At 52.6% G+C, this 12,044-nt stretch overlaps 1 protein-coding gene across 2 annotated transcripts; it reads left to right on the top strand.

Moving 5' to 3' along the window:
* Window positions 1-5,449: 5,449 nt before the first annotated feature.
* On the top strand, window positions 5,450-10,645 carry Vwa1 (von Willebrand factor A domain containing 1). Of its 2 annotated transcripts, XM_021200601.2 has the most exons (4): window positions 5,450-5,563; window positions 6,690-7,247; window positions 8,934-9,212; window positions 9,293-10,645. In XM_021200601.2, the coding sequence occupies exons 1-4, from the start codon at window positions 5,491-5,493 to the stop codon at window positions 9,628-9,630; spliced, it is 1,248 nt and encodes a 415-aa protein (XP_021056260.1). In that variant the 5' UTR covers window positions 5,450-5,490; the 3' UTR covers window positions 9,631-10,645. The 2 variants fall into 2 exon arrangements, with proteins under 2 accessions (XP_021056260.1, XP_021056261.1); XM_021200602.2 differs by lacking the exons at window positions 8,934-9,212; window positions 9,293-10,645 and having other exon boundaries at window positions 7,085-7,206.
* The last annotated feature ends 1,399 nt before the right edge of the window (window positions 10,646-12,044 follow it).

The following is a 12,044-nucleotide window of genomic DNA, read 5'->3' as shown; positions in this document are numbered from 1 at the left end:
TCCTCCTCCTCCTCCTCCTTCTTCTTCTTCTTCCTCTCTCTCTCTCTCTCTCTCTCTCTCTCTCTCTCTCTCTCTCTCTCTCTCTCTCTCGGGCATGCTTTCAAAGGAACATGCAGAGCATGGTGGTTTATATCTGTAATCTCAGCACTGGGGAAGCTGAGGCAGGAGAATTGCTATGAGTTTGAGACCAGCCTGGGCTACAAAATAAGACTGTCACAAGACAAAGCACTTCTGTGCTGTGAATGGAGCTGGGTTTATGTGGGGGCACACATGACCTTGGTTCCAAGCACAGCATCACACACACACAAAGGAATGCTGTGGAGGTTTTGGGAAGTCGTGGAAGGGGTCAGGGGTCTAGGGTCTGGGGTCTGTATTTAGCTGTGAAGGACAGAGATGTGCCAGCTGGTAGAGTAGAGCCTGAGTGCTGAAGAGACAAGCTAGCTCACCATACAAGCAGACACAGGTCTGGGGTCACCGTCTCCCTCTCCACCACCATTGGACAGGTTCAAAAAGGGGGGTTTGGGGCTGAAGGAAAGTGTGGGGCTGGGCCTTCAGTCACAGTGCTTCCTTCCCATCCCTGAGGTAGGCCTGCATAGCCTACTATCTCTTGCCTTGGCAGTACTGTGTCTGGACCCTATTAATGTCTGTCTCCTAACGCTTACCTAGCACAAGCTCATGGCAGAAACGTTTAGAACCTAGGATCCTCATGTCCAGCCTGAAAGTTCAGAGCACCTTAATTCTTCTAAGGGCCTCTGTCTTCTCTCTCCTCACCAGATTTAAGCAGATTTGAGCTTCAAGGATGCACTAGGCAAGACCTCCACTCGGGTGCAGACTTCTTTCCCAGTAACTCAGGGCCTGCCTTATAAAAAGGAACCTGACTAGTGTAGGCACATATGCAAGGCTGTGTCCTGTCGGTACTCCTCTTATGCTTTGAGTCAGAGCGTTATCTCAGGTAAAGAGACTGGGCTCACTGAGATTCCCACTTTACTTAAATTATTCATTCACAAAGTATTTGCAGGCATGTCCACAGACAGCATCTGCCAGGAGTGACTCTGGGTTTAGCCAGCTTTGTCCACCCAGCTTCAAGTCTGGGCTTAAGCCTTGCTTATTTCCTAGGCATCTCTGGTAGAGGCAGGAACTGGGGTGGGGCTGGGGTGGTGGTGGTGGGGTGTAGGTGGAGTGAGGAGGTGGGGGTGGGGTGCTGAGTAGGAAGACCTGGTGCTATCCCTGAGAGCAAAGGCAACTCCTCCTGAATCCCTCAGGTCCCCACTGCTGGAACACTCTCTCCTTGGAGACTACCTGGGCCTTTCTTGGAGATGGCACAGGGACTCAGATCAGATCACCTCTCACAGAACCATTCCAGCCAGGACCCCAGCTGGGGATCCCATGTAAGACGGAGCATTAATACTCAGCTAGTGGCACATGTGGGGCTTGTAGTCTATCTCTGATGGCTGTTTTTCTAGAAACATGGAGTCAGCTGTCCTTGCCTCATCTCAACCTCTTCCAAGACTCTCTCTAGTACTCAGAATCCCATCAGCCCCCTGTGGTCTGAAGGCTACAGAGCTTGGCTTGCCGCCTCTGTCCCAACCCAAGCATTTTGCCATACACCTGCACTCTTACCCACAGCCCTTTGTGTCTTAGCATTTGCTGTCGTATCTGCTCCTGAAGCCTTTCCTTCTCAGAGCTCTTACCACGGGGTCCCTATCAATTCCCTGGTCTTACACAGTTAAACCTTTTTTTAGGGGAATTAGTAGCCATGTGTATTTGTTATTTTTGTATAGCTGTGACCTCCAGAGAACAACTGGCAGGAACAATGTAGCACAGAGTTCGAGATTAGCCTGGTCTACAAAGTGAGTTCCAGGACAGCCAGGGCTACACAGAGAAACCCTGTCTCCAAACTTACCAACCCCCTCCAAAAAAAAGATTTGCTTTAGCTCAAAGTGTTTCAGTCCAACATGGTAGGTGTGGTAACAGCCACTCAGACCATAGCAATGGAATGTTCTCAAAGACCTGTCCCTAGTGTTATTTTTACCAGTTAGGCACAACCCCCTACAGGTGCACAGACTCCTACAGTTTCATGGGTTCCCAAAAATACCACTAGCTTGGGAGTGAGTGAGTGTTGAAAGCATGAGTCTAGGGGATCATTTTAGATTCAAATCATAACGTTCTGCATGTTTGCTAGCATAGGGCTTTCTTGCTCAGTCCTTATCTGGCAGTACTGTGAGGACAGGCCTTGGCCCAGTGCCCGTGCCTTCTGGGCAGAGATTTGGGTGATGGACCAGGTAAATAAAGGGGAGGCTTGCATTCATCCCATGCCCAGACTGCTCACTAAGCCATTTTTATCTTCCTTGCCACTCTCGCTGAAAGGAAGGTGGATTTGGATCACTTCTGGACCCTGAGGATGGAAAAGGACCCTAGATCTCCAGACCCACTCTTAGGCTCTGGCACCTGCCTCACCAGAGCTGGTCTAGAAGAAAGTGTAACAGACAGCAGGAGTGAGCCCTGTCCCAGGTCTCCAAGAGCTACCCCAGCACTTCCTGTTTCTGTGTTCTGGTATGTGCTTGGGTTTTCAGGTGAGATATAGACAACAGGACAAGCTGGCCGGTGGTGGTGGATGCCTTTAATCTCACGCCTTTAATCTTAGCACTCAGGAAGCAGAGACAGGCAGATCTCTGTGAGTTTGGGGCCAGCTTAGTCTACAGAGTGAGTTCCAGGACAGCCAGAGTTACACAGAGAAACCCTGTTTCAAAAACTTAAAGAGAAAGAGAAAAGAAAAAAGACAAAAGAAACATGACATTTTTAGGACATTTCAGCCTGGTGGAAGTGGGAGAAATTTCCCTACTGGCAACCATCCTACTTAGCTTAAACTTGATAGAGTCCAGTGTTATCTGAAAAGGAAGTCTCAATTGAGGGATCCCCAGATGAGGCTGGCCTGTGGGCAATGTCTGTGGGGATTGTTTTATGTAATTGATGTAGGAGGACCCAGCCCACTATGGACTGTTCCATTGCCTCAGCAAGCAGTCCTGAGTTGTATAAGAAAGCTAGCTAAGCATGAGTCAGTGAGCAAGCCAGCAGTGTCCCTCCATGAAAAACAACACAAAACCAGCATGACAAACAGCAGCTCACAGTTAGGGTGTAGGGGCAGGAGCAGGGCAGGCAGCTCTGTCCTCATCTGAGGTCAAGGGTCAGGTCAGAGGCCCCAGGAGCTGCCCTTTTCCCTAGGGTTGAACATGACCACAGCCATCTGTAGACAAAAGGCCCTTCTTTTCTGCAGAAGCCTGAATGTGGGAGGGAAGGAACATTCTCTTGGTCCTTGGTTGGAAGCAGGGCACTCTGCTAAAAGCAGTGTCTTTGGGTTTCAGGAAACCCTTCCACCTACCTGCAGACAGACAGGGCGGGCCAGCTCCTCCAGGAAATGAGGCATAGGGCCTCCCTGTCCTGAGCTAAAGCTATGGGGGCAGGATAGATTTAGCATCAGAGGCAGTGCTTCCTCTTATGTTCCTAGATTGACAGGAACAAGCAGGGGCAGTCCCTGGAGGCTGAGGACTCAGGGGTCAAGGTCTCCCTGGCCTGGCACATCTTTGCCTGGGAGACCACATTTCTGCCCTTTCTCCTCCCATGAGCCTGTCTTCCAAGGCTCCCGGACTATTGTGTCTGTGCCTCCTTTGGTGTCTGCCTCAAGCCCAGACCTGACCCTGACCACTGCATCCCTGGCTAGTCCCATAGCCCTTTTGATGTCTGTGTGTTTTCTGAAGGCAGGGGACACTGCAAGACAAAAAGGATAAGATTTTTCTGGTGGCTGAGCAGGAGGTATGGATGATAGGAAGGGTGTCCCAAGGAATTTGGCAGCAGAAGCAACTTGGCCTGAGCCCAAGTCCCGCAGGTAGCCCAGTTTGGATAGGGCTTGGTGGAGACTTGGTCTCTTGTACCCTCTCCATCTAATGGTGAGGCCAAAGGAAGGAGAAAGCTACTTCCCTGAGTCACAGCCAAGAAAACCTGATCATTTTTTCCAGAAGGGTTGGAAATAGGGCAGGCTGAGGTATGATGACTGTAGGCTTGAGGGCTATGAGCCTCTCCTTCCTCTAAGACCCAGCTCCCTGGCAGAGCAAGCCTGACATTATATGATTTTTCTGGATACCCTGTGTCCTCCGCTCATTCACAATGCAACAATGTATCTGGAGCTGGAGGTTGTTGGTGTCCTCTGGGTGGCCCAGTCTTTGAGGGACTCACATGCACAGCTCTCATCCTCAAGACTCAGGCAGAAGCATCAAGAACTTTCTGGTCCATTCAGAGGCCTGAGGTCTGTGGAGTGAAGCCAACACCCAGTGCCAAGATTCCCGGCAAGGGGGTGGGGGACGGCAGCAGGACATAGCTCTTACTTGTTCCTGCAGCTAGCTTCTCAGGCTCAGTCGTATTGCTTCCTTTTTTAGGCAAAGCGGAGCTCAGGCACAGTCCTCAAGGCCCCACAGTGTCTCACCTGCCAGAAATGGAGGAAGTAAGACCATTGAGTCCTATCCGTCCTCCCTGCTGAGCATCCTCTTGCTGAGAGTGGGAAGGGAGGAGACATCCTGCCAGACAACACCCCCTCCTGTGTGTGCCTCCATTCCAAATACTATAATTATTTACAGGAAAGCATCTTAAGGGCAGCAGTCTGTGCAGCCCTTCTGAAGGGCTCAATGTCCTGTGAACAACACTTGTAGACAGCTTCCTTTGGTCTGGGCTTAGCACTGACTGCAGGACCCTGTTTTAGATCGCCAGTGGGTCTCTAATCCTGCTGGGGTCTGACCTGGGTGTAGCCCTGGAGTTCTGTTTGGGTAGTATATAGGACAGCAATAGGCCACCATGGTCACACTAGATAAGTTCTGCTTCCCCTTATATCTTTTCCTCCAAGAATTCAGGTGAGAGTTCTGGCAAGGTGGGGGCTTTTAATTCTGTAAAAAGCTTTTCATATGCTCCTGTCGCCTCTGAAGGCAGCGTCCTTGCCTTCAAGTCTTTGGAGAAAACCAGCTGCTCCTCCAGTTTATAGCCAAGTTGGGTCCTTGTTGAGAGAAGGTTGCTTCTTTGTATAGCCCCACTTCTAAGGTTCTTCTGTCTTGTAAGGCTCTCCTGTCTTCAGGAGCTTTGCAGATCAGGAACTGCGGGGGGGGGGGGAACCCTAAAGGGGAAGGGAAAGAGGAGAGAGGTGGAGAATATGAACAACACATATTGCCGCCTGCAAAAGAGAGATGGGAATGTTTGTCAGCGCATGCCCACACCTATGTGCCTTTGTGGTTGCTGCCTGTCACCGCAAGTCTGGGACCGCTATGGCATGCATCTCCTTGCAGTCTGTGCAGATTGGCCTTTGCGCGCGCGACTGAGTGCACGCGCCTCCCAAGCAGGAGTGGCCGCGAGTGGGTGTGGCTTCTCCGAGGTGGGTGGGGCCTGACTCACGTTAGGAGGGCTAGTTAGCTGCCAGCTGTGGTCGGTCAAGAGCCCGCCACTCTAGGCGCGATGCTGTTCTGGACTGCGCTCAGCATGACTTTGAGTCTGCGGCTGGCATTGGCGCGGAGCGGCATAGAGCGCGGTAAGTGTGGTGAAACCCGGATTCCAATTCCTCATAGCCTATCCGCTGCTGCCCACGCTGTCCAGGTGCAGCCGCCGGACGAATGGGTGGGAAGGCCGGGGTGGGGGGAGCGGGTGGGGTACACGCCAGCACCTCAGCCACCTGCGGTGGGCGCTCCGGGACATTCTTGGTGACTCAACTGAGCTAGAGCTGGACTTAGAGCGCCGAGGCCACAGTCTCCCCCGTCCCGCCCCGTCCCGCCCCGCCCCGCCCCGCCCCGCACCTCAGGCCTGGATTGTGGAGAAAGATGTTTAAGAGGGCTCCCTGACTCAGTTTCCTTACCTCTGAAAGGTCCCTCAGTAGAAAGGAGGTAAGAATATTGGAATGGCCACACCATAAGGGGGAAACCCCAAAGCCAGGTCTAAATCCAGACACTTGAGTCTCAGTGATGGAAGGTCTCATCAGTACATCAGCCGGCTGGACAGGAAGAAAAGGGGATAAAAGTAGAGGCTCGGAGGCTCGCTAGACAACGGTTGGGTCCTCAGGCTCCTGCTTTCTTGGTACAGATGAAGCAGGGGATGGGAGCCAGGGGAGGGGAGGGGTGATGTCATCTGTAACCAGTCAGGACTCCAATCTGGCCCTCTTATGGGCAGGAAGAGCTGTTCAGTGTGTGGTCTTCCCCATCTCTTCACTTTTGCTCTCCCATCCTCTCCTGTTGTCCCATGGGCTCAGAGTCCATTGCTTCACCTGGAAGATGAATTACCTAGCTTGACTTCATCCTGGAGGTGGCCCTTCTGAAAATCAAGTGTAAGGGAAGCACTGCATGTGGCTCAGGCCCCTCCTGAATACAGAATGTTCTACCTGCATGCTGTGTCTATTGGGGACAAGGGTCAGCATCTACCTACAGAAGGAACATGGGAACAGTCCAGGATGCCCTGGGTACATGGACATTGTACAGTTGGGAACCAGAGGAGAGTGTGGGCCTTTTGTTGGCTTATAGCCCCATTCTGAAGATTCTCTACCAGTATCTTTGGGCAAAGGCAAGCATGTGCCTAAAGAAAGTTCAAGCCTTTGGGGGTGGTTCTGCCCTGGGCAGGGGGGTGTCTGGCAGGGCTACCTGGACTGAACCCCTTGTCTTTTCCTCTAGGTCCCACAGCATCAGCCCCCCAGGGGGACCTGTTGTTCCTGTTGGACAGCTCAGCCAGCGTGTCACACTATGAGTTCTCAAGAGTTCGGGAATTTGTGGGGCAGCTGGTGGCTACGATGCCTTTCGGACCTGGGGCTCTGCGTGCTAGTCTGGTGCACGTGGGCAGCCGGCCTCACACAGAGTTTACTTTCGACCAGTACGGTTCAGGCCAGGCTATACAGGATGCCATACGTGTTGCACCCCAACGTATGGGTGATACCAACACAGGCCTGGCACTGGCTTATGCCAAAGAACAATTGTTTGCTCAGGAAGCAGGTGCCCGGCCAGGGGTTCCCAAGGTGCTGGTGTGGGTGACAGATGGGGGCTCCAGCGACCCAGTGGGCCCCCCTATGCAGGAGCTCAAGGACCTGGGTGTCACCATCTTCATTGTCAGCACTGGCCGAGGCAACCTGTTGGAGCTGTTGGCAGCTGCCTCAGCTCCTGCCGAGAAGCACCTACACTTTGTGGATGTGGATGATCTTCCTATCATTGCCCGTGAGCTGCGGGGCTCCATTACTGGTAGGTGGGAAGAGGCAGGTCCTGTGAATCCCTAGCTGACAGCTTGCTGCAGGGAGAGGCTCTGTGTGGAGACAAGGGAGAACCCATGAGCCTGGTGCCCTTGAATATGTAACAGTGGCTCACATATTCTCTGTATACCATCCAGGCACGTACTCCTTCTGGGTGCCTACATGTACCCTGACACCTGGGTTATAGAGAGAATGTGGCGGATCTGAGTAAACACTTCAAGATGGGACTCCCAGACATGGGAACTCCCAGGCCAATGAACTGAGGGCTACTTTGAGTGGGGTGTGTGTGTAGGGGCCAAGTACAGAGGATAAATGAGGTCCAGGGCTCCCCCAGGGGTATGCCTATGGCATCTTGTGCCTTTATGTATATCCAGGGACCAAATGGCTTGTCAGTCCCATCATTCCTGGAGAAGTGACCAAACAGGTCAGGGAATGTCTCCTACAGAGCTTGGGCCCTACCTATTCCATGCTAGGGAATCCCAGCAGGGAGGGGTTTGAGGTGGTTTTCACTCATGTCTATTGTGGGGTCTGCTGGGGAAGCCAGAACAAGGGAGATCTGCTGTAGGACCTAAGCACCTGCTTTCTCCTGGGCCTCCTATCGTCAGTCACCCAAGGAGAAGGAAGGGGCTGGAGACTAAAGGCCTGGTGTTTGGGTTAGCCTGTGGAGGGCACTGAAGAACGCTCTCACTTCAGGGTAGCATTCTTACCAAGTCTCTTACTGCAGGTTAATCATCTACACTAAAGAGGAAGGTGTGGGTCTATGGGTTGCAAGGGGTGAAAGGTCTGCCTCAAGAGATCTAAGGACATCTCCTGGTAGACCCTGGGCCAATAGGCCCAGATGAACCTGGAGGGGGCAGAAGGAGAAAAGAGTATCAGCAGAGATAAACATTAGGGTGGGGATGTCTGTAACTAAGGTCAGAATCTGACTGGGAGGCTGGGCAGGAAAATGAGTGCCCAGCTGACCGAACTTAGCATCCAGCATCATCGAGAAAGCCAAGATCTGGATGGCCTACCCAGACTCCGCTGCAAGCTGATCAGATGGCTGGCTGGTCGTGTGTTGGTTGTCGCTGCACAGGAGCGCATTCTGGAGTCCCCCTCTACTCTCGGATAGGAAGGTCCTACTGTCTCCTCACTCTTAGGTGCAGCCGCTTCTGCGTTCTGTCACATTTTTGCTGCTCCAGGGGGCCATTAACATGTAGTCTCCCATCTCCTGGCCGCAGCTTCTGGTCTGTTTCCCTCCTCCAAAACTGTTCAGAGTATGTCTGTCTCACAACAAATTTTGTGCGAGCCACACAGTCTTGGAGGACTGGACCTCTGTTCTTAGATAATATTGTGATCGTTGCCACCTTTGAGGTACCTTCATCCATGTTGATGGTCTGGGTGAGGAGTAGCCACTCTATCTTATAGATTTGGGTTTGGGGTGAAGTAGGCAGGAATGTCTATGATGGGACCCAGAGTTGGGGGCTGTACTCTTCTCTGTCCTTCCATCAGTCAGAGTTTCCTAGTCATTAGCATCTACTGGTGGTATACACCTACCTGGCTCCTGCCTCTCCTTGGCAGAAGGCCTCACCTATTTTATTGGGGGATCCAATCTTCGGGTCCTCTCCAAATCAGTGAGAGCCTCATTTGGTGACACGGCCACTTCTGCTCCCTGACTCCAGCACTAAACCACCCTTAGATGCGATGGAGCCACAACAACTTCATGCTTCGGAGGTTCTGTCCAATGGCTTCCGCCTGTCCTGGCCGCCCCTGCTGACAGCAGACTCTGGTTACTACGTGCTGGAGTTGGTACCCAGCGGCAAATTGGCAACCACAAGACGTCAACAGCTGCCCGGGAATGCTACCAGCTGGACCTGGACAGATCTCGACCCGGACACAGATTATGAAGTATCACTGCTGCCTGAGTCCAACGTGCGCCTCCTGAGGCCGCAGCACGTGCGAGTACGCACACTGCAAGGTGAGGCAGGGGCACCTCATGAGAGGGCAGGGTGGCATGAGAAGGACACCCCTCCACTCAACTGTCCTCTTCCTTCGCAGAAGAGGCCGGGCCAGAACGTATCATCATCTCGCATGCTAGGCCTCGCAGCCTCCGCGTAAGTTGGGCCCCCGCGCTTGGCCCGGACTCCACTCTCGGCTACCATGTACAGCTTGGACCTCTGCAGGGCGGGTCCCTAGAGCGCGTGGAGGTGCCAGCAGGCCAGAACAGCACAACTATTCAGGGCCTGACGCCCTGCACCACTTACCTGGTGACTGTGACTGCCGCCTTCCGCTCTGGACGCCAGAGGGCGCTGTCGGCTAAGGCCTGTACGGCCTCTGGCGAGCGGACCCGTGTTCCGCAGTCCCTGCGGCCAGAGGCTGGACCGCGGGAGCCCTGAACTGCCTGCCTCGTCCACCCGAGGGGCCCTCTTCCCTAGCCCAGTGAGAGAGGCACTGCTGCTCGTGGTTTTTCTTGTGGATGGAGTGGGATGGGGAGATGGGATGCCGGTCCTGCCTTTGGCCTGTGTAATTCCTCCAGTCCTTTCCCCACTGGTCATCACCGCCCTTGTCTGACTTCCGAGAAACCCGTTGGCAACCCTGGTAGCCTCACGCGCAATGGCAATCCTCTCCGGTTGCCAGTGGAGTTGAGCACACGGTGGTCCTTGGGCAACATTTGGCGAGGGGATGGACAGTGTCTGAGGTCAGGTTGAGGACATAAGACCCAGGACAAGCCTTCAGGAGAGGAGGCCACAGAGTTTCCAACCTGTGCCAAAGGCTGGGCCCTCTGGTGGCAGGGACTACACATGGCTTGGAGGAGGTGTTCAGGACCATTCCTGTCCTTCCTGGGCCTAGAAAGTGGGTAGGAGAAAGGGAAGAGAGACTAGTGTAGACAGGGTTCCCGAACACTTCCTTAGGGAAAGGAAAGATAGGGAGGGATACCGGGAGGCTGACGATGTTGCCAATTAGTTTTCAAAAAGATGTCCTGCCAGCCGGAGGCCAGGATCTGTCAGGGTCACTGACTCTGCCTTCCTGCCCAGGACCTGCACTGGGCTCTCTCTCTACCAGTCCCGAGGATGCAGATTCTTTTCACAGGAATGGGACCAGACCTTGGCATTTAGCACCTCGGGGATAGGAGAGCCCTGCTATGACAGATTCTAAGGGAGCCTCCTGCTTTAGTGGAGGGAGCAAGGTGTCATGTAGGGGGGCTACCTTCTGCCATCACCATTACCCTGGGTGGTCAGGAGGAGGCTTCCTCTCAAGTCTCAAGAGCCTCTCTTCTCAGAATCACTTGCCCTAACCCAAGCTTACTCCATCTCTCTTCCACACTAATGACCCAGACTCTAACAACAATACAGTAAGCCAGACATCAACTGTGCCTGCAGTCTCATTAAAACGCTTTATTTTTTGTCAAAACTCTCCCCAGCTATGTACTGGGCAGCATGAAAGGTTGGGTGTACAGGGTTTGTTATGTCTGGGGAGGAGGGGAGGCAGATCTGCAGCATCTGTACACTGATCCTTCAGGCTTCTGTCCCTCATTATTAGTGTTTATGGAAGCTTCTGTTAATGGCTAAAACTCATGAGAACCCTGAGAAAGTAGAATGGGTAGAAGAGACATAGCTGATGGTTGGAGTCCACTTCCACATAAATCCTTGGTACAAGCTCACCTTGACCTCACACTAGCACCATCTATTTTCAGGCGGTAGAGGTGAAAGCCTGCACTCCCACCAAGATAACATAGAATGCTTCTTCAAAGGGTCCTCATCTCAGAGGAGCTGCCCTCACATGGTCCCAGGCACATCTTAAATCTCTAAATTTAGTATGCATTTCCTTGTGTGTGTGTGTGTGTGTGTGTGTGTGTGGTGGAAGGGGAGGGACAGGTGGGTTTGAGACAGGTTTTCTCTGTGTAACCCCGGTTGTCCTGGAACTTTATTTGTAGACCAGGTTGATCTTGAACTCTGGTCTCTGAGATCCACCTGTCTTTGCCTCTCTAGGGCTGGGATCAAAGCCATGCACCACTACTTCCCAGCAACCTCTGAATTTATATACATTTCAGATTAGCGCAGGTTGTGAGGAAGTCTATAGGAAACAGAATTTAAACTTTATTTGTCAGACTTGTGTGACAAGCATCTTTATCTGCTGAGCCATTTTGCTGGCTCCAGGAAATAATTTAATGGGATGGGATTTCCTATTAGTTGTTTGCCACAAAATGCCTCCTGCCCCTGTGCTTCCTCTGGTCCCAACTCTATTCTCTCAGTGTCTAGGGTGATGAGCAGTGGCAGATGCCACCCCAAAGCTTAACATACATGCCAAGCATGGCCACTCTGCCTCTCAGTACGTACCAAGATACCAGAAAGGGCTGGCTGTTTTGTGGTTGCTCCTGGTTGAGATCCATGTAAAATGTGAAGCATCCAGGAAGCTGGTGGGGGGCAGCACTGAGAATGCCCTGGGTACTATGGGGAGACCTCAAGGGGAGGCTGCTGCAAGTGCTGGTACCCATGTCCTTGTGCCCATGCAGAGGGTAGTAGTGATGAAGGTCCCTGCTCTTTAGCTTTTCATGTTCTTGGGATGAGGCTGTTTATGAGAGACCAGATGGTGGGGCAGTCTGGAGTCCAGGTTCAAGAATGGCTGGGCAGGGGCTGGTGAGATGGCTCAGTGGGTAAGAGCACCTCACTGCTCTTCCGAAGGTCCGGAGTTCAAATCCCAGCAACCACATGGTGCCTCATAACCATCCGTAACAAGATCTGACGCCCTCTTCTGGAGTGTCTGAAGACAGCTACAGTATACTTACATATAATAAATAAATAAATCTTTA

Source organism: Mus pahari, chromosome 6 (genome assembly GCF_900095145.1).
Source record: "Mus pahari chromosome 6, PAHARI_EIJ_v1.1, whole genome shotgun sequence".
Lineage (NCBI taxonomy): Eukaryota > Metazoa > Chordata > Mammalia > Rodentia > Muridae > Mus > Mus pahari.
The sequence above is the reverse complement of the archived record's forward strand: the minus strand, read 5'-3'. Positions and strand labels throughout refer to the sequence as shown.